Source organism: Sceloporus undulatus, chromosome 4 (assembly GCF_019175285.1).
Source record: "Sceloporus undulatus isolate JIND9_A2432 ecotype Alabama chromosome 4, SceUnd_v1.1, whole genome shotgun sequence".
Taxonomy (NCBI): domain Eukaryota; kingdom Metazoa; phylum Chordata; class Lepidosauria; order Squamata; family Phrynosomatidae; genus Sceloporus; species Sceloporus undulatus.
The window spans coordinates 107,529,110-107,550,819 of NC_056525.1; the positions used below are offsets into that span (position 1 = coordinate 107,529,110).

Below are 21,710 nucleotides of genomic sequence, written 5' to 3' on the forward strand. Positions count from 1 at the left end.
TAATATCCAGGCAACACATAATTTTATGTATGTGTTTATTTACAAAAACTGTAATCTCTAATCTGAATATTGAGGAATCCAGATTCATAGAACCTATAGAAAAAAAAACTGGGCAGGTTGGCTGGTAGGTTGCCTTTAATATGTTTTTTTAAAAGTATGTATGTATGTATGCATGTATATAATTGGTTCACACATCCCTTTTGTAGTCACTTTTGTAGTATTTAATAAATTATATTAGGAAGATATGCTTTAATAGTTTTGTAAGTAAGAATATTCAGTTGTTTGAGTCTGAACTTTGGCCTTTTTTTAAAAAAAGAAAATATGTTTTTCTTTGTCTGCAGAATATCCTCGCTTTAAACCCCCGCAAACAAACTCATGCATCTTTGAATTCAACTGCAGCAAAAAAACATGAAAAAAAGCACTGGAAAAGGAATGCGGATAAAAGCTGCTCAGTAAGTACCACATCTGTTTCTGCTGCCTTTGGAAAAATATTCTATCATGCAAGAGGCTGTATTCTTAATTGAACATAAATTAGGCATACTGTTAGGCAGAGATTAGAAATATTACTTTTCAGAATACAGCTCAAGAATATATGCCCTCAAAGTGGCTGGAAGCTGCTCTGAGGCCATGCTAACGGGGGGAAAGCTGCCCCAAAAAGGAGTGGATATAATCTACTCCTATTTGTGGTTGGCTTGGGACTGTGTCAGGGCCCACTTGAGAAGCAGGCCATGCAGTTGCCATAGTCCTGGCCCAATTGCGGCTGGAGTGGCCGCTGCATCTGGACCATGTGCTTCAGCCTTGAGACTATGCTGAACAGGCCAGTGATGGTGTCATATGGTCTTGACTGGCACCACTCTCCAGCCAGTAGGCAGGGAGGGCAAAAATACGTTCAGCTAAATGATGGGGAGTTCAGTTGGGAGTCAAATATGCTTTCTGAACGACTGGAAATCACTTATAGATCTAGGGTTATTCCAGCTTTCCTCCTGTTGTGACAGTGTGTTTGAAAACCACAGCTTGGAACTTATTCTGTGGAAAATTCATACTTCTTTGCAGATAAAACAGCATTTTATGTGTAGAAATATTATTTATTGTAGATGTATTGTGTAAAAAGGCATGTTTTCTGCTTATAAAATATTTTCGCACAGAAGATGCTGTTTTTTGTTCAAAAACAGCCATGTGTAAATTTTGTACAGAATATATCCCAAAGTTTGAAGATCTTAAGAAACATTTTTGATCATTTTCTTGAATACTTTCAAATATTATTTGCATCTCAGTTTTCTGCCCACCTCTGCTTTAAGTTATGCTTGTTTTAGCTTTAGTTATACACTTCTCCAATTAAATGATAATTCCTCCCTCTCTCTCACTATCTACCTTCTGCAAAATTTACTTGTTATAGTCTTAGGTCTCATTATTATTTTTGATTGATTTCCCCCCCAGTGATTTCATATGAGCACTTTCAGATCAGGAGGCATACTGATATTCTTTGTGTGTGTGTGTGAAGTCATACAGATGTCCATCTGTCTCAGAAACCTTCCAATTAAACTATGCCTAATGCTTTCACAGGCTTTTCCAAACATTGACAGCCTCACTGAATCAACTTTAAATGTTTGGAGAATGTTTTGAAAAGCCTGTGATGCAAATAGGGATAGAATAAGGCACCATTATATAAATGTAGGATGTGCTCTTTTGGATACTTTGTAACCCTTTCTCTTCCTCTTTGATTTGCTATGGAGTTGTGCCTGAGGTTTGTGAGATGGATAGTGGCTCATCCGTTGGGGATTTTATGTATATTTATAGTTCCATGTTTTATTGTCTCTGTCTTTGTATATATTTAATGTTCCACCATTTAGTGGAAAGGGCATTCTGCATCCTCATCCTCATCATCATCTTTGTTAAATGGTCATAATATAGTATGATGAGATTGGGAGACTAAACCATTATGGAATGAAAGTGGGTTCCTATATATGAATGTGCTCCAGCTTACACCAAGTGCCATGATACACAACCAGCATTTCACCCAACGGAATTATGACCTGGGTTTCTACCAATATGCTAGATTTCTTTTTAAAGTATTAATGTTCTTGGTAAGTCCAGTGTGTTACCTCTGTTTTTTGGCAAAGTAATAATTTATTGATACTGTACTGAGCACTAGACATTGTGCTTTTATAAAACATCATGCAAAGGCAGACAGATCTCTCTCAAATCATTAGCTTAGTTTAATAGGAATCAGAGGTGCATAAATAGAATGCTGGTTCCATGAATTCTTGGCCTTTTTAATCACAACTATTCAGTCAATAATTGGTGTAATTTACTAAGATTCACTGGAGAGAAGTACTGTGACATTTGACACTTTGAACTGGGCTGCACTTCTTTCAGTAGTTTTCTCAAATGCTGACAGAACTACTGCTTCACGGAAAATGTGCAAGACAGTATGGTAGTGATGCAGAGAAAGACAATTTGAAATGTCTTTGGAGCCATCTATAAAGACCAAAAGAGTGCATGCATTGGCCCTAACTTACACACGTGATATACATGGTATAAATATAATATTTTACATATGTACATCATATGTACAGTATATGGTCCAGCCAATGCATGTGCTCTTTTATCCCTCACAGATCATTTCAAAAAAGCTTTTCCGAGATCATGAGAATCATTGTTAGAATAAATGTGGGTTCCTTCAAATAAATTAATGTGCAATAATAAAGATTGACTAACAAATGATAAAATCTTATGCTGAAGTTGCTTAGCTGGCAGTGTTGACAAAAGGGTGCCAACACAACTGTTTTTCTAAGTAAATCTTGTGGTTTTGAAGGGGGGATTTTGCTCAGCTTGCCTGTTCAGCTTCCACTTATATTGCATCTGAAGTCGATGGGAACTGCAGGTTCTTCTGCTCTCTGAGGATTTGGTTCAAAAGCTTTAAGAACAAACTAAATTCTTTTGATTATCTGCTACACTTTCCAAGTTGTTTGTATTTCTCTTGGTTGTATGTATAGTTGAAAGTGTTTATTGACTCTGCTTAGATTAAAGCTTGAACAACTAATACGCTAGGTTTGAATTCACAATTGACTATAAAAATTTAGATAAATCCAGTTAGGAATAGTAATGTCTGAGGGTCTTTTTCTCTTTAAAGCTGGAATTGCAAAATAAACAGAATTTTATTCGCATAACTTTGTTGTAGCAGCTACATAGGAAGGGGCAGGGAAAGCAAAGGTATCATTTCTGGCTCCCAAGTGCTTTTGGTCTATTTTAGTAGTGTGAAGAAGTTTGTCTTTGGATGGTTGTTTTGCAGAATGTATAAGTTTTGATTTCATTTATCTTGAGAGGTAAATATTCAGAGGAAGCTGGCACACATTTCTTGTTACTGACTCTGACAGGCGTCTTTTCTACAGTGACTCCAGTGCAAGTGTTGAGCAGATGTGGGCAACTGTGACAAGGGCCAGTTTTTACTTCCACTCCCTGTTTAGCTGCACCATTGCAATTGGTGGCTATACACCCCAAAATAGACTTCTAATTTGCACTTCTTTATTTTCGTCTGATTTTCAGGTTTGGGGGGAAGGTAAAGACCACTGAATGGGGTGTGCAGAAAAAATAACTGCGTTGTGCTATGTTTTTACTTGTGGTTTGTTGTGTTTTATTTTTATTGTTCTTATGTTTGCTGTTACCTGCCTCAATCCAATAAAGGGAGAGGCGAGATACAAATAAATATTATTATTATTATTATTATTATTATTATTAACTACCATGTTTTGGTAGATTTTTGTTTTTCATGCCAGAAAAATGAGGGAAAAAATGAGGGTGTTGCAGGGATCTTGGATTGTCAGGAGACTTAGGAAGCACACACACAAAAAGTGTTGGGGTTGCATATAGCCTCTGTAGATAAACTTTCACCATTACTGGTGCAGAGAAATGTGTACTGTTTCTAGGCAACACTAGACAGCTCTCCCTCTTCTGCCCTGGTACAACTTTGAGGAGGAATTGGGAAGCTTGTAATTCACATGTAGATTAACTGCCCCGATTTGTCATTTCAGCTAGGACAAACTAGTTATTCACAGTGGACACAAGCCGGTCTTTCAAAAGTGTATGAAGCCATCCTGTTTTGATGATCTCCTCTTAATATTAACTACTTTATGGCTAATAATAACTTTTTGGCCAAGGGATGAATTCCAAATTCAGAAAGATTTCCAGGGCATCATTCCAACAGTGGTTGGGTCTAAGTGCAGCAGGTGAGGCTAAAAAGGTCAAAATGAAGTGGGCAAGGTCAAGTGTAAAGCTTAATAATATGCCCTGGAGCTGCAGTTTTCAGGCATGCCAAACCTCCCAGTCTGAAGATTAGAGTGACTTATGATAAACCTCCGCAGTCTGCAAACCATACCTCCCAGTCCACAAAACCGTTCTCTGCAAAGATGTCCTAATCTATAAAGCAGAATTGCTGTTCCATGCAAAATCTTTAGAACTGCAGACAAGAATTTATTTCAGTACAAACCATTCTTGGGTTTTACATATTTTTCTTTCCACAGACAAAGAGGAAAATAAGTCACTCCTTGGATGAGGATCATTCAACTCATAGGCTGGATGATTCTTTCTTCTGGTTAAAGTTTAAACACAATTTTTAAATGTACTTTAACTTGACATGGAAGTTTCTGGTATCCTTGTGGCAGCATGAGAGAAGAAGAGAACGTGTTTATGGGGAGTTTAAACTTTGGTTTAGTTTTATAATTTAAATATATTATGGAAGGTAAGGGGCACATGGGGCTGTCTGTTCTGCTAGATGCCGTCATGGAGTTTCCTGGAAACTCCACAGCAAATAGCCAGTCTTTTTGGACTGGATTAAGGTGCCTTTGGGCCAGGATCAGTCAGGATTCGATTAGCATCTGGACTGGCCAATCCCAGCCTGAGATTAATGGGCTGCATCATTCAGATATGACAATATGAGGCTGTGGGGAGGGGAGAGCATGAGCCTTTTGGCCCATGCGTACAGGCCCAGAGAAGATAAAGAAGCTGCTGTGGGATTATTTGCCGCATGTGAGGGTAAAAAATGCAGCTTCCTTTTATCTCTGTCATGACTAACAATGAGGAGCACTTGGAGGATGACGAGGAGGAACCTGAGAGAGTGCTAGAACCCAACCCTGCTTTGCCAGCTCCTAGTTGGCTCCTACCATATCCTGGGGCTGTTGAGTCTCCTTCAAGGGACACACTGGATCAGCAGCCTAGCCTTGTTTCAGCAGAGTGCCAGACCTGGGAGATGTAGAGCAACAGACAGGCATTGAAGTTCCCAACTTCAGCCAAAGGAAGGCAGAAAGGGAAGGCCTGTGAAGGTTGAGAAGGATAGCTGAGAAGTGTGCATTAATCACTCAACAGCTGAGATAAGGGAGCGGCTCTGTGATTTAAGACAGATGTGAAACGCTGACTCCTTTTGTCAGAGATTATTCCGCTTTCCATTTAGTGAATGCTGCTGGCTCTGGCTTTCCTGGACTCTTGGCTCTCTAGACCTTTAACTGCTCTTGAACCTAAGGCCTCGGAACAGACTCGGCAACCAAACCCTCTGGCATCCTCGACATCGGACTGAACTGATATTTTGGCTTCTGGAATCCTGACTCTCGACTGGCTGGTGGCTCATCCTATTCGAACAGAGGACAGGGCTGGTATTTATAAACTGGCTGCTGGCTGCCCAGCCTTGTTTCATTTGCTGAGCCATTCTTATCAGCGAGTGTGTGTGCATGCTGGTAGCATTCCCGGACATTCTAAATCCTGAATATTGTGTGTGTGTGTGTGTGTGTGTGTGAGAATGTCTTTGAATATTTTGTGGCACATAACATACATTTTTTTGCACATAACAGGGAGGTCAGCCATCTCCCTGCTCTCTTATCGCCAGCAGCTGAAGACATTTTTATTTAGGCAGGCATTTGGTGGGTGAATTTTACTTGTGTAGTATGGGTGTGCTGTCTTGATGTTTTAATGGTTTTTACTGGTTTTAACTATGCTGTTTTGAACTTAGGTTTCAGTGTTGATGATATTTAATTATTATTTAACTTTTGTAATCAATGTTTTAGTTCTGTCTTTTTAAATTATTGTTACCCTCCTTGAATCCCATTATGGGAGAAAGGCGGGATTTAAATCCTTGAAATAAATAACTAAAAGTTGCTGTCGTTGTTGTTTAAAAAAAGGGAATGCTGAAATTTTGCCAAAAAAATAATTTAAAAAAATCCAAAATGTGAAAAACTACCATAAAATGTGCAGGAAGTCACATAATCGCACACAACAGTGAGCAAGCATTTGATTATAGTTTTAAATAACAGTAAATGTCTATGTTTTGTTTCTCTGTGAAGCACACATTTATGGGCTGAACATGAGAGAGAATGTGTGTGTGTGTGTGTGTGTGTGTGTGTGTGTGAGGGAGAGAAAGAGAGAGACGGTAAAGAGGGTGCCAACACAACTTAATACCACACAACTCAACACAGTTTATACCAGGAACACACACGAACACACACACACACACACACACACACACACACACACACACACACTTTTAGACCATATGTAAATATTTCTGAAGAATACCTATGGTTGTTCATTGCTGATCTCTAGAACATTTTCAAGCATCTCCAAACACCACATCAGAAAGTAACAAAAGGAGGCCAGCACCAGATTGAAGAGGTTTCAGCGTTTCCCATACACAATGAAGAGACAGTCCACTTTGGTTTCAGTCTAAACATCTCAGTTGAAAAGCACCTTTCAGCAGTGCTAGTCATCACATTAGAAGCTACAAAGAGGCTTCATCTCTGTGCCCAGTTGGTGGCTGTAAATGCCAGGAACTGGGAATGTTAGCAAAGAACAAACAGACCATATTAATAATCATTAGCGCAACAGAATTTGAGTTTTACTGCCTTGAAGAAAATCATGTACTGTAGTGTTCATAATTTTTATATTTTTGACGGGACAGCTATTTGTTTGCCCAAGTCTCTTTTTAAGAGTGGCTAATCTGCCAGACAAGCTTATGCTCCACTCTCCATTTTTTGCTCAGCCACTTCATGACTGAGCTTTTTAAATCAAGCACAAGCTCTTAATAGCAGCAGGATACTTTGGAGCATACTCTGTTGTTTCTCTTTGCTTGTACTGCAGGCATAGAAGAATTGCTATAGCCAGCAGAGCAAAGTGGAATGAGAAGTACCCTGGGCTTCTGTCCATGAAAAAGTCAGAACAAGGGAAAGCATAAGAAAAGCAAAGAACACACAGGAATTAGGCTCTGGTTGCCTCCCATTCACTGTTGCTACTTAAATTAGTGCAGTTTTCTCCACCCGTTTTGCTGCAGAACAGTCCACAATGTTATATATAACCAAAAGCTGGAAGAATGATTTTTTCCTTTCATAGAATCATAGTATCATTGAGTTGGAAGAGACCACAAGGGCCATCCAGTCCAACCCCCTGCCATACAGGAATTCTAAATCAAAGCATCCCCGACAGATGGCCATCCAGCCTCTGTTTAAAGACCTTCAAGGAGGGAGACTCCACCATTCTCTGAGGGAGTACATTCCACTGTTGAACAGCCCTTACTATTAGGAAATTCCTCCTAATGTTGAGGTGGAATCTCACTTGCATCCATTGTTCCTTGTTCTAGTCTCTGAAGCAGCAGGAAAAAAGCTTGCTCCTGCCTCAATATGACATTCCTTCTAATATTTAAACAGGGCTATCATATCACCTCTTAACCTTCTCTTTTCCAGGCTAAAAATCCCCAGCTCCCTAAGTCATTCCTCATACGGCATAGTTTCTAGACCCTTCACCATTTTAGTTACCCTCCTTTGGACACGCTCCACTTTCTCAAGATCCTTTTTGAATTGTGCTGCCCAGAACTGGACACAGTATTCCAGGTGGGGCCTGACACTATACTTCTGTTGATGCAGCATAGAATCATATTGGCCATTTTAGCTGCCGCACTGTTGACTCATGTTCAACTTGTAGTCTACTTGGACTCCTAGATCCCTTTCACGCATAGTCTCGTTCAGCCAGGTGTCCCCCATCCTATATCTGTGCATTTCATTTTTTTCTATCTAAGTGCTGTACCTTACATTTCTCCATGTTGAATTTCATTTTGTTAGCTTTGGTCTAGCTTTCTAGTCTATTCATATCATTTTGAATTTTGATCCTGTCCTCTGGGGTATTAGCTACTCCTCCTAATTTGGTGTCATCTGCAAATTTGATGACTATGCCCCCAATTCTGTCATCCAAATCATTGATAAAGATGTTGAATAGCACTGGGCCCAGGACAAAACCCTGTGGCACCCCACTGGACCTCCAAGTCACCCTGGGGGGAAGTAGATGGCCAATTACAATTATGCTGGAACCGCAGTGACTGTATGGCCCACTTCCAAAGTGGGCTGCCGTCATGGTCCCAAGCTGGTTGCCTCCAGGAACACGATTATTCCGCTCCTTTTTGATCCATTCCAAAGGACCAAATTGTGGCATCTGAGCATCTTCCAGCTGCTTTTTTTTGGGGGGGGGGGGGTGTCATCTGAACACCATGCCACCAGAGCAGCCAGAAGCCACTTCTTTTGGTTCATGCATTTCGGGTCCCTATTATCCATGACGTTTTGCAGGTCTTGCAAACTCAGTGTCATAGCTTCCTTGAGTAATGTGGTCTTCCTCATTTCCTACTGCCTTCTACTTTTCCCAGCATGGTTGCTTTTTCAAATGAATCATTCATCTCATGACATGTCCAAAGTACAAAAGCATCAATTTTGCTACCTTTGCCTGTAGTGAAGGTTCAGGTTTGATTTGTTCTAAGTCCATTTCATTTGCTTTTTTAGCACTCCATAGAATCTGTAGAGCTGGTTTGCAGTACCACATTACAGATAATTTGGTTCTCGTCCTGTTGGCTTTCTCCACTGTCCAGCTTTTACAGCCTTACATGGAAATCAGAAATATTGTTGCCTGGATCATTTTGACTTTGCTATTTAATGATGTCCCTTTACATTTGAGGATATTATCTACTTTTGTCATAGCTGCCCTTTCAAGTCCTAGTTTTCTGTTTTCTTCACTACAGTCTCCAGTTTGATTTATGATGAGCCAAGGTACTGAAATTTTTAAACTATTTTGATGTCTTCACCATCCACTTTAGAGTTATCTAAAACAGCTGTGGTCATTATTTTTGTTTTCTTTATATTCTGCTGTAACCCTGCTTTGACAAGTTTTTTTCCTTAACTCTGATCAATAGTCTTCCCAGGTCTTTGTTATTTTCTGTTAGTAATATGGTGCAATCTGCACATCTTAAATATTGATGTTTCTTCCCTCATGGTATCTGGACCCCAGTAAAATTATGTGAATAAAGCAGAGAGACTGAACAGTAAAAACCTCCCCCTTCAGAAAGCTGTGTTAATCAAGTGAGACAGAAAAATAGTATCCTGTAGTAGCTGTTCCTGCAATACAGTATTACTGTTACTTCTGGATAGGCTAATTCAAGACAGTGCCTGACAGAGTGTAGCAGTGGTCAAGGAGCATAATGCCTGTAGCTAGCCTAATGATTTTAGTGTGTGAGGCACAAGCTCTCTCTGGGAGTGAAAATGCAATAGTCATATTCTAAGCAATATACGTTTGCAGCATTTCAGATACTAACAGCCAACTGCTTCAGATAGCTTCTTTCCTTTGTGTAATAGTAAAACCAGACCCTTTCCTGAAGAATCCAGGTTGAAGGTAGAACATTTACATTATATCAGAAATATATCAATAACGTTCGGTAGTGTGGAAAATTTAAAAATCAATTTTGTTCTTTTTCAATGAAAGGCATCTGTCCAAGCATAGAGATGCCATTATGTTGCAAATGGAGCTGCCAAATCTCACTTCCCGATATTATATGTCTTATTATACAAACAATATGTACATTATATCAATATCCTCCAACTCCAAATGTTTCAGACATCACCTCCCGTCATTCCTAATCAGCATGACTAATGGTGAGGGATTACAGAAACCAAACTAGTCCAGAATGTCTAGAGACTGGCTGCAGTAAGGCAGTTTTACTTGCTCTCTACCCTGTGAAAGTCACATTAGAGTCCAGCTGGATTCAAGAAACAAATTTTGTTGGACTCAATAGTAGTATTTTTGCACCTCTGAAGAATTTTTGTGAGAAAATGTGCACCTTGCATTGAGTTTTGTTGTTGTTGTTAACTGCTGTCAACAAGAATGAGAGACCTCCACATCACAGGTCTGATCAGGTCTTGCAGACTCAAGGGCATGGCTTCCTTGATTGAGTCTAACCATCTATAATATGGTCTTTGTTTTTTCCTACTGCCTTCTACTTTACCAAATATCATTGTCCTTTTTATGCATCATATCTGCTCATAATATAGCCAAAATACAACAGTCTCAGTTTAGTTATCTTGGCTTCTAGAGAGCCAAATACTCTAGCACCCGTTTATTTCTTTTTTAGCAATTCATGGTAACTGTAGAACTCTTCTCCATTTCAAATGATTTGATTTTTTTTCCTGTCATCTTTTTTCAATGTTCAATTTTTACAACCACACATTGAAATTGGAAATATGAAGGCATGAACCATCCTAACTTTGTACTTCAAGGTCTTGCCCAGTTCCTTCATAGCTGTCCTTCCAGGTCCAAGGCTTCTTCTTCTTTCTGGACTGCAATCTTCAATCTGGTTAATGGCAGAGCCAAGATGTGGACAATCTTTAACTATTTCAATGTCTTCATCATCTACTTTAAAGTTAGGTAAATCATCTGAGGTCATTATGTTTGCTTTCTTAATGTTGTAAACCTGCCTTTGCACTTTCTTCCTTGATTTTCTTCATAATTGCTTCAAGTCTTTCCTATTTTCTACTAGTAGTGTGGTGTCATTTGCATATCTTAAATTATTGGTGTTCTTTCATCCAATTTTCACGCCTCCTTCATCCAAGTCTAATCCTGTTTTATGCATATTTGTTTTGGCATACAAATTAAACAGGGTGATAAAAAACAGCCTTGCCTGGACCCCTTGCCAACTGGAAACCATTCTGTTTTTCTGTATTGTGTCCTGACGACAGCCTCTTGTCATAAATACATGTTACACATCAGGACAATCAAATGTTGTAGCACATCCATTTCTTTAAGGGCAAACCATAGATTTTTATGGATTTACACAATCAAAGGTTTTGCTATAATCTATAAAGTACAGGCTGATTTTCTTTTGAAATTCTTTGATGCACTCCATTATCCAACATACATTTGAAATATGATCTTTAATGCTTTATGCTTTCTGAACTGAACTTGGATATGTGGCATTTCTCTCTTCATATAAGGTAAAAGTCTTTGTTATAGAATTTTGAGCATCACTTTGTTTGCATGGGAAATTAATGCAGTGGTCCTCTGGTTACTGCAATCCCTGATGTACTCCTTCTTGGGGATATGAATGTATATTAAATATTTCCTATCTCTGAGCCATTGGTTTGTTTTCCATATGTATTGCCAGATTTTAGTTTGAACAAGAGTAGATTTTGTCTCATAACTTCAAGCAGCTCTATTGGTTTACCATCTGTTCCTGGTGATTTATTTCTCCCAAATGCTCCCAATTGAAGCTTCTACTTCATTTTCTAAATTTGTAGGTTCATTTTCAAATGGTTCTTCCTTGAATGAATCTGCCATCTTTTCATCTTTTTTATATAATTCTTTTGTATATTGTTTTTATCAGCTTTTTATTTGTACTTGTTCATGTAATGTGTTCCCCTACTCGCTATATAGCATCCTCACTCTTGGTTTAAATTTCCCTTTGATTTCTTGGATATTAATGAAGAGGTCCCTTGATCTTCTTTTTTGTTGTCATCTTCTATTTCTCTGTGTTGATTATTATAGGAGTTCTGCTTGTCCCTGCACAAAAGTCACTGAATAGTTCAATTCACAATTCACATTAACTGTTTCATCTGTTATCCGCTGAAGCTTCTCTTTCTTATTTGCTGCAGACAGTGTCTTTTTGCATTCCTCCCTAGTAATGTCCCTGACTTTAGTCTAAAATTCTTTTGGTTCCTGGTCAATTAGGCTTAATAGTGCAAACCTATTTTTTACATAATCTTTACATTCGTTGGCGATGTTCTTCAAGTTGTATTTTGACATTTTAATAGGTTTAGAGGCACTACAGACTGCTCCTAAGGGGCAGTGAGATGCCACCCCTTTCCTGGACAGTTCGGGGCCATGGCAACCTCACACCGTGGTCTTGATCCAGCCTTTGGAGGGTGCAAAAAGGAGCCGCAAAAAGCAGCTCCTTTTTGGGCCCTCCAAAGGGTGCCAAAGCCAAGGCGGCGCGGATGTATGGTGCCCCTTCAGCGCTGTGTCAAATGGACTCAGCACCAGAGACACACCATGATGCCGCGCAGCATCTGGAGCAGCATGTGGCATCATGGTGCCCTGGCAGCGGAGTCAAGGCGTGCATCATCAAGACACTGCACCCCGACTCCGCCCACAGGCTGGCCTTTTAGGCCAGTCTGAATACGGCTTTAGTGTTCTTTAGCTTTACTCTAATCTTTGTGCCATAGCCTGCTCCTGTTCTTCTTTTTGCAGAGAGAATAGTGCTTCTTTATCTTATGCAGGGGTAGGCAACCTGCGGCCCGCGGGCCGGATGCGGCCCGGCGAGGCCTTGGGACCGGCCCCAGCCTGGTCCTGCCACCGATTGCTGCCGGGTCCTTTGGGGGGGCAATTGTCTATAGAAGCCTCAGAAACATGCATTTATATTAACATTTTTTAAAAAATCAGCAAATTTTTTCGCGTGTCCTCCATTTTTTTTAAAGTGTCTTCCATTTGAAAATTTTGTCCTACGTTTGTCCTGGTTTATTTATATATTTAATTTTTTAAAAAATTATTTAATTATTTATTTTTTTGGCTTCGGCCCCCCAGTTGTCTGAGGGACAGCAACCTGGCCCCCGGCTCAAAAAGGTTGCCTACCTCTGATCTTATGCTTCCAGTTATGTAGTCTATTTAACTTTTATACTGGCCACCAGCTGATGTCCACATATATCTTTAGTTGCTTTAAAAATATGCTTGTGATGACCAAATTGTTGGCCTTGCAAAATTCACTCAGTCACTCTCCTGTTTCATTTCTTGGTCCTAGGTTAAATTTTCCTAAAATCTTTGATTCTGCTCTGTTTCCTATTTTTCCATGTCAATCACCTTTGATTTACAAGAAGTCCTGTTTTGGTATGCGATTAGTTTCTTCCTGGACTCCAGCACAGATTCTGTCAATTTCTTCTCCTTCTGCCTTTGTAGTTAGATCATAAACTTGGATTATGGTTATATTGATGGGTTTTCCATGGATTCTTAATTTAGTCAGGATTTATATTTTTTGATTGCTTTTGCTACATTTCCACTCACTATTAATGCTTTATTCAAGTTAAGTTAACATTTATTTTACTAGCCGAAGCATTTCTTCTTATTCATTTCCTGAATAAAACTCTGTGTAATTATCTTACTCAAAATGTCCCATTCCTGTCCATTTTAATTCACTCATCCCAAGCACTGCAATGTTTATACATTCCATTTCTTGTTTTACTATGTTTAGCTTCCACTGATTTCATGCTTCTCACATTCCATGTTACCATACATGTGTTGTGCATCTTCAGACTTTCTTTTCTCCTCTGAGCACTTCAACAGCTGAACGTCCTTTTGGCTTGAATCCAGTTGCCTCATTAGCCACAACAGTACTTGTAGTTGTCCTCTGCTTTACCCCAGTAGAATCATAGAATCATAGAATCATAGAATCATAGAGTTGGAAGAGACCACAGGGGCCATCCAGTCCAACCCCCTGCCATGCAGGAAATCAAAGCATCCCCGACAGATGGCCATCCAGCCTCTGCTTGAAGACCTCCAAGGAAGGAGACTCCACTACACTCCGAGGGAGTTTGTTCCACTGTCGAACAGCCCTTACTGTCAGGAAGTTCCTCCTAATATTGAGGTGGAATCTCTTTTCCTGCAGTTTGCATCCATTGCTTCGGGTCCTAGTCTCTGGAGCAGCAGAAAACAAGCTTGCTCCCTCCTCAATATGACATCCCTTCAAATATTTGAACAGGGCTATCATATCACCTCTTAACCTTCTTTTCTCCAGGCTAAACATCCCCAGCTCCCTAAGTCGTTCCTCATAGGGCATGGTTTCTAGACCTTTCACCATTTTAGTCGCCCTCCTTTGGACACGCTCCAGTTTCTCAGTGTCCTTTTTGAATTGTGGCGCCCAGAACTGGACACAATATTCCAGGTGGGGCCTGACCAGAGCAGAATATAGTGGCACTATTACTTCCCTTGATCTAGATACGATACTTCTATTGATGCAGCCTAAAATCGCATTGGCCTTGTTAGCTGCCGCATCGCACTGTTGACTCATGTTCAACTTGTGGTCTACTTGGACTCCTAGATCCCTTTGACATGTTGTCTCCTTTAGCCAGGTGTCCCCCATCATATATCTGTGCATTTCATTTTTTCGCCCTAAGTGCAGTACCTTACATTTCTCCCTGTTGAAGTTCATTCTGTTTGCTGTGGCCCAGCTTTCTAGTCTATTCAGGTCATTTTGAATGTTGATCCTGTCCTCTGGAGTATTAGCAATTCCTCCTAATTTGGTGTCATCTGCAAATTTGATAAGTATTCCCCCAATTTTTTCCTCCAAGTCATTGATAAAGATGTTGAACAGTACTGGGCCCAGGACAGAGCCCTGTGGGACCCCACTGGTCACTTCTCTCCAGGATGAAAAGGTGCCATTGTTGAGCACCCTGAGTGCCATCAGACTTGGGAGTATCATCGTCTGACACTATCTCTTGTTTAATTTTGGATTTTCTCATCATAGTTGGTGTGTGTGTGTGTGTGTGTGTGGGAAGGGGATTAAGGACCTTTCAAAAAAGTATACTGTGCCTCCCTCTGTGCAGTATGAAGAAGTGTTAGGTATGGTGCAACTTCTGTTTTCTCTGAGAGATCCTCTGCCAGTGCCACCCCCACTACTGCTGTTGCCCAGCAGCTGTTTGGCACATTTTGTTGACTGCTCTGAAAAAGTTTGTCTGACATGAGAGACCCTACCAGGAACACTGCTGCTATCAGCATAGCCTTTTGCTTCACAGGACCACACAGGACTGCCACTGTGGAAAGGTAGTGCCATTGGTGAGTTACAAGTATTATAGGGAGTTTAAGAGAACTAAAGTGAACATATACCTGTGTGCGTATTTTAAAATGCAAACAGATGAAGTCCTTGTTATTGGGAAAGAATTTTACGGAAATATGCTTTATCAGTGGGAAAGAGTTGCATAAATTAGGTAGACTGAGCACATCCGTGTTCAAATGAGCAAAAATGCATTACAATTGCACAAAACTCAGTGTTGGAATAAAATGCAACATCTCACAACATGATCCAAAACAAAGATGGGAAGAAAATGAAGGTATGATTTAAAGATGAAGATGAAATGGAGACTGAAAGATTTCCATATCCCTAGCAATGAGCCAGTATTCTATTTCTGCTAGGGGCCAGTTGTAAGACTAGAAGCAGAGAAAATATAGGCAGATAAAATAGACCCATTGAAACAGTTCTTGAATGGTGACTCAACAGGTATTTAACAACAGGATTCAGGTAGATAACAACAGGATTTTCTCCTTATTTGTTTCTGGAATGGTAGTTTTGAATGTGGTAATGATTTTTATCTATATTCTCTTAAAAGCGGCTATTCTCCACTAATCTGTCACATCATCAAAGGAGTACAGTACAAGGAACTGGTAGCATTTCATAAATATATGCCTTCCCTATTCCTCCCACACACAAAAGGCAAAGCCTAGTTTTCTTACAGATCACATGGGGCAGTGAGTATTTATGTACTGTATCTGGAGTGAGCCAATGTAGTTTGTCTTGAACTAGGACTCCAGAAGACCAGGGTGTGAATCCCTGCTCAGGCAGGAAAACCTATTGCATCATCTTGGGCAAGTGACACACTCTTGCCCTTAGAGTAAGGAAATGGCAAAGTTCCTCTAAATTAATATTGCCAAGAAAACCCTACTATAGCCTCCTTATAATTTGAAGTAAATTTCAAGGCACATACCAAGAATAAATACTTGAATGTATTATATTTTTGACTTCTGTTTTGTTACATTTTTTTCTGACATATTTTGAGTATTACAACTGCATTGTGTACAGGGAATGGTGGGACACAAATACTTAAAATGCATAAGTGGAATACTGTAGACTCAGATGCTGTCAGCACCAGAACCTCCCTTTCAAATACAAACTGAAGCCTGGTGGAAGCCTTTGTTGAGAGTCTTCTGTATCCTGTGGAAGGCTGCTAAATAATGCAAGGTGTGATGGTAGTATAGATTTGAAGATGGAAAGAGTTCAGAAGATGCATTTGAAGTCAACTGCATTTTCCCACACACTCCCTCTTCCCACAAGGAAATCATGCTGGTGATGAGATGTTTGCATGAAGTAAAGAGGTGTAAGATCTTTAGAGTAAGGAGGCAGCATGGAGGGCAGCTTTGAAAAGAGCAGAAAGAGAAAACCAGTGGGCTTTTGGTGCTGTGGAGGACCAATGAGGTCCCTCAGAACATGCTTCTGCAGCATTTCAGTATTTTCAAACTGAAGAAGAAGCAGTTTCACCATTTCATGTTCCTATGCTGGAAGCAATAGCAAAGAGTGGTGTGAAATATCAAGTTGCTATTTCTTGGGAGAAAGACATAGGTGTGTGTATGTGTTTTCCCTGTTGGAATAAACCAGTGAAATGAGAATGTGTGTTTTTGTCTGTGTGTGTAGAGAGTCATCAGTACTTGGCGAACTGATGTTCTTTTGATTTCAGGGAAGAGGAGTAGCTTTTCAGCTGGACAGCATCATCCATCTGGGAAAATATATTTTCTGATAGTTCCAGCTTATGCCTCAGAAACTGGCAGGAGATTGCCAAGTACGCTTATTGCATTGTGTAATCCCTTTGGAAAGGGTTTTTCTCATTTGGTACAGTATTTGGCTACGGCTATGATAAATATATTCATACTTCACCTGGAGGAATTTTGTTTCGATAGAGCTGGCGTCTTTGCCATGAGTCTCCAGTTCCCCGAAAAATAAGCACTAGCTTTGATTCATGTAGTGAGTTAGTGAGAATGGCCTGGAAACTGTTTATTTACTGGTGTTTGGGGGCTAAGCTGAAAATGCTCATGGTCAATGGTTTTTTGTTGGCACTAAAAAGTGCCCATTTGGCAATTTAGGGGTGATTGATTTGAAAGTATTCACTTATTCAAGAGGTATTGTTCCTATGCTGATTTATTTTTGTATTACCTGCAGGGATGTTAATACATGGTGGCACCTAATTAATATTCCAAAATCTCACTTACTGTATATGATCCCCACGTTGGTTGGGAAAGTTTCTGTGTAGTAAAGGTAATATCACTAAGGTCTAGCTTAAAAAAATTAACAGTGAACAAAAAAGAAAATGGTACTGAAGTAATAGGAAATAGGAGAAATAGTGATGGCAGCTAGGATCAAGAAAAATGAACATTATAGATGGCCTTTACCATTTTCTAGCTTTCAGTCCAGACTGTAGAAGAGCTCTGGTAGCGCAGTGGTAAAATGCCTCTACTGCAGCCATTTACTCACAAACCATAAGGTTGAGAGTTCAATACCAGCCCAGGGGCTCAAGCTTTACTCAGGCTTGCAACCTTCCGAGGCCGCTAAAATCAGAGATGTCCTTTTTTTTTTAACATAGGGAGAACTGTTTGAACAAATATCTGGGCTTTGCTTCCTGATTATTACTGAGTGTTCCTCTACCATAGAATTTATTATGTCATAATAACCCGCCCTACATGCATTGTATTGAAAAGCTCTGCTCCAAAGGATTTCAGTGACTAAAATGATTAATCTTTTTAGTTTTGGCAGGGACTGCCAAGAACTGTGGGACAACATTGGCCCTGCACAGGACCATAATCCCTATATCTTCTAGGAAGTGTGGATGTACTTTAGCCTATATATATATATATATATATATATATGGCATAGTTTTTAAAAACCGTGTGTGTGTGTGTGTAGCCTAAATTTCTTCCATATCTCTTAGGAAACAGGAAGCAACTTTGCTCATCCCCTCCCCTCTATATTAATCCTACAAGACACTTTTAAAAAAATAGATGAACTGCTGTGATCAATGGTTTTGAACGTTCAGGAAATGAAATGCATCTGGTGTGCTGGAGCTTTAGAATGACTGCATTTTGGGAAGGAAATAATATTATGGTCCCTACTGTGGAATTACTGGGGTGAATAAGCATATATAGGTAGGTAGGGAGACATGGAATACACATTTACTAATACTGAGTTCTTGGTTTTAATATGAACATTAGCCAGTTCATTAAAATGTGTTATGATTTGCTGCATGGTGAGTATTTTTATTCCCAGTTGCCACATCCTATGCAGGCCAGGCCACTGGTTGACCGCTACCATTGTTATCCCTAGAATAGCTACAGAGAGAACATCTGCCAGGACAAAATGACAATTTTTGAATGTATAGGGTAGTGAAAGTTTAAAAATAATTAAATGTACAAATGAATCTGCACAAAATGAATCATTTGTTCTTGTGAATGGTATTACTTGAAAGCAAAAATTAACAGAAGTGCCTTGTTAATAGCATGCTGAGCTAGCAGTTCCCATTATACGCTCAAACACAGTGAACATCTAACAGAATTTCCAGCCTTCCACTTTCCTGTAATACATTGCTCCCACTGTGGTGTGCTGTCTTGACACATCAGTGCTGTTTTACTCTTTGCTCCCTCAATACAAACTCCTGGCTCTCTTGCACTCTATTTGTTATGTTTTGAGAGTGGTCCCACTGCTCCTTTCAGCCTTGTCTGTCTCATCTTCACTATATCAATATTATCTGTTGTGGTGGTCCCAGCTGGATCGCATTCTGTTCCCTCTTTTCTCTCTGCTGTCAACAGAGTTTGAACAGAAGTAGGATTCTTTGCATTTTGCATTAATACTACTGAAGAATATGTAATTTGAAATGTGCCTACAGACGAAAGAATAGAATTGCTCAACAAAAAGCTATGAGGCCTTGGGTTGATTCAAACATAAATGTTTTCCTCTATGGGGCTAATTTTATAAATGCCTTATGTATTTGAGTAAGTATGGAAAGTGTTGTAACCAGATAGGAAATCCACAAGGAATAGAGAATTCATGGATCTTTAGTTGAAATGTTAATGCCCTGCCTTTCTACATTTTATTCATCAGCCAGCCAGAACAAACAACATCAAAAAATAGCATTGGTATAGTGTATTTATTGCATTCATAGTAATCTCCATATTCCAGTAATATTTACAATAGTACTTCAAGGTTTGTTTTATATCAACACATGCCTGAGATGTAGACAATAGCAGCTTCTTCCAACTCTATGATTCTATGATTCTATACCACTGAGTTTGTAGCTAAGATACGATTTGAACCAGGAAATGTCCAGCCTCCACACTCTTAATCTTTGTGAAAACACAGTAATAAACTACATTTTTAACCCCAGGGCTAAGGGAAAAATACTTTTTTTTACTGCAACTCCCAGAATGAATGATGTAGCATGGCATAGATTCTGGAGATTTTACTCCCAAAAATCCAATGTTTGAAACTCTACTTAACATAAAGTGCCACAGATATTATCCTCTCAAATAATATTGTTGGTCTTTCAAATAGGATATGTCAACTTTTGTACTTTCTAAAACCAGTGCCATAGCAGCTGACTACTCCCTCATCTTTCAGAGTAAGCTCAATGCAATCAGCATTTGATTGGATATATTGTGTTATGATATCCTTACATTCATTATGTGATTTGATATCAGCTAGAACCTAGCAGTAAAATAAAAAACAAAAACAAAATAAAAACAAACCCTAAAGAGATCACCATGAGCCAGTGTGGTGTAGTGGCTTGAGCATTGAACTATGACTCTGGAGACCAGGGTTTGAATCTCAATTCAGCCATGTAAACTCACTAGGTGACCTTGGATAAGTCACACATTCTCAACCTCAGAGGATGGCAATGGCAAACTCCCTCTGGAGAAATTTTCCAAGAAAGCACCATGATAGGTTTGCCTTAAAGTCACCATATGTTGGAAATGACTTGAAGGCACACAACAACAACAACAACAACAACAACGAGATTACCAATGCAGCAATATATTGGGACAATAAACAGGCATGGAGTGGGACATCCTTATAAAAGATTCCTTCAGTAGCTCCTTATCTTGTGTGCTTTTAATCTGGTTAAAACCCAGAACTGAAAATTTCATATAATGCTAGTATGCACTCTTTAATAACATGGTAAATATCTCATGAAAAAGAACTTAATGCAGGGATACAGATATCCATAGATATCCGCCTCATTAGCTGTTTTTAAAAAAACAGTTGAAAACATATTTATTTCGGCTGGCCTTCCCACCTTAATTTGTCTATTTATTTTCCTGCCCCTCCTCCCTTCTCCTTTTTGACCCTGGATCGATGTTTCATTTTTTATTTCTTTTGCCCCTGACATGTGTATCTTTCTATTTTATTGTTTTCCTGTTCCAGTTTTTTGTAGTAATGTTTTTAGCTCTTATATTGGATTTTAACTTTGTATTGTAATGTTTTTATAAACTTTTGTAAGCCGCCCTGATCATATTCATGGAAGGGCGGGGTATAAATAAAATTTATTATTATTATTATTATTATTATTATTATTATTATTATTATTATTGGATGGTGAAAAGGACATTCTTTTCCCCGTGTGATAATCCTCATTGTCAAACATGTGTGGGTCAGAAACATGACCTTCTTAGGCATGAAGGATCACGCGTCATTTTGGGTTGCATGTTATATTCATTCAAAAACTGTCCAGGCTTCTGACATCTCCTTCCCTTTCTTCTCTGAGGCTACTTTTTAACACCTCCGGAGTTTTTGTAGAGCTCTGTCTTAGACGTTAGCTCATCAACCGTCTGGGAATGCGTGAATAAACGACATTCAGACAAAACAAACTGCCTTGGTTTTCCATGAGACACATCAGAACAACAACTTGCAATACCTCAAAACAGTGGTTCTCAACCTGTGGGTCGCGACCCCTTTGAGGGTCGAACGACCCTTTTACTGGGGTTGCCTAAGACCATTGGAAAACCGTAGCAAAATTACAGTTATGAAGTAGCAACAAAAATAATTTTATGGTTGGGGGTCACCACAACATGAGGAACTGTATTAAGGTGTGAAGGCATTAGGAATGTTGAAAACTACTGCCGCAAAGGTATACTTGCAATACCTTAAAAGAAGCATTTCACAGAATCACACCTAAGAAATCCCGATACACTCATTGCCGTCTGTTATTAAGATGCCGTAAACAGCATTGTTCTCTTTTCTCTTTCATGTTCTGACACCACTTCTCCTTTCTTACTTGTCTATTCCACAGGATTCTAGTCCACAAAAAAAGAAAAAAATTTAAAGAAAGAGGCAAACAGCAGCAATTGTAAAGACAAACAGAGCATTTTTCCCCTTCTGCTAAGAATACATTAATTCCTACTGCTTGAGACCTCCGACATTAAACTTTAGGCAGTTAACATAAACATCACAAGTCATAATTATGAGTATGAGGTTTTGGCCAACAATTTTTGCTCGGTATTATATATTCAATTTTGGTTAACAGTCTGATGGATATTTTGGAAAAGTCTAAAATCTAATAATATAATAATAAATAATAAACTAATAACAACAACAACCAACAACAACAACAACAAACAACAAC

The 21,710-nt window shown here is 39.3% G+C and overlaps 1 protein-coding gene across 4 annotated transcripts in view; it reads left to right on the plus strand.

Annotated features, from left to right (window-relative positions):
- DPYD (dihydropyrimidine dehydrogenase) overlaps positions 1–21,710 on the plus strand; it is a 617,920-nt gene that overhangs the window by 49,612 nt on the left and 546,598 nt on the right. For all 4 annotated transcript variants that reach the window (XR_006103753.1, XR_006103752.1, XM_042465740.1 and 1 more), the window contains one exon: positions 342–452. Coding sequence is in view for 2 of the 4 variants with exons in the window: in XM_042465740.1 (XP_042321674.1) it covers positions 342–452 (111 nt within the window). In the remaining 2 variants the exon portion in view is untranslated. The remainder of the gene's footprint in view (positions 1–341; positions 453–21,710) is intronic.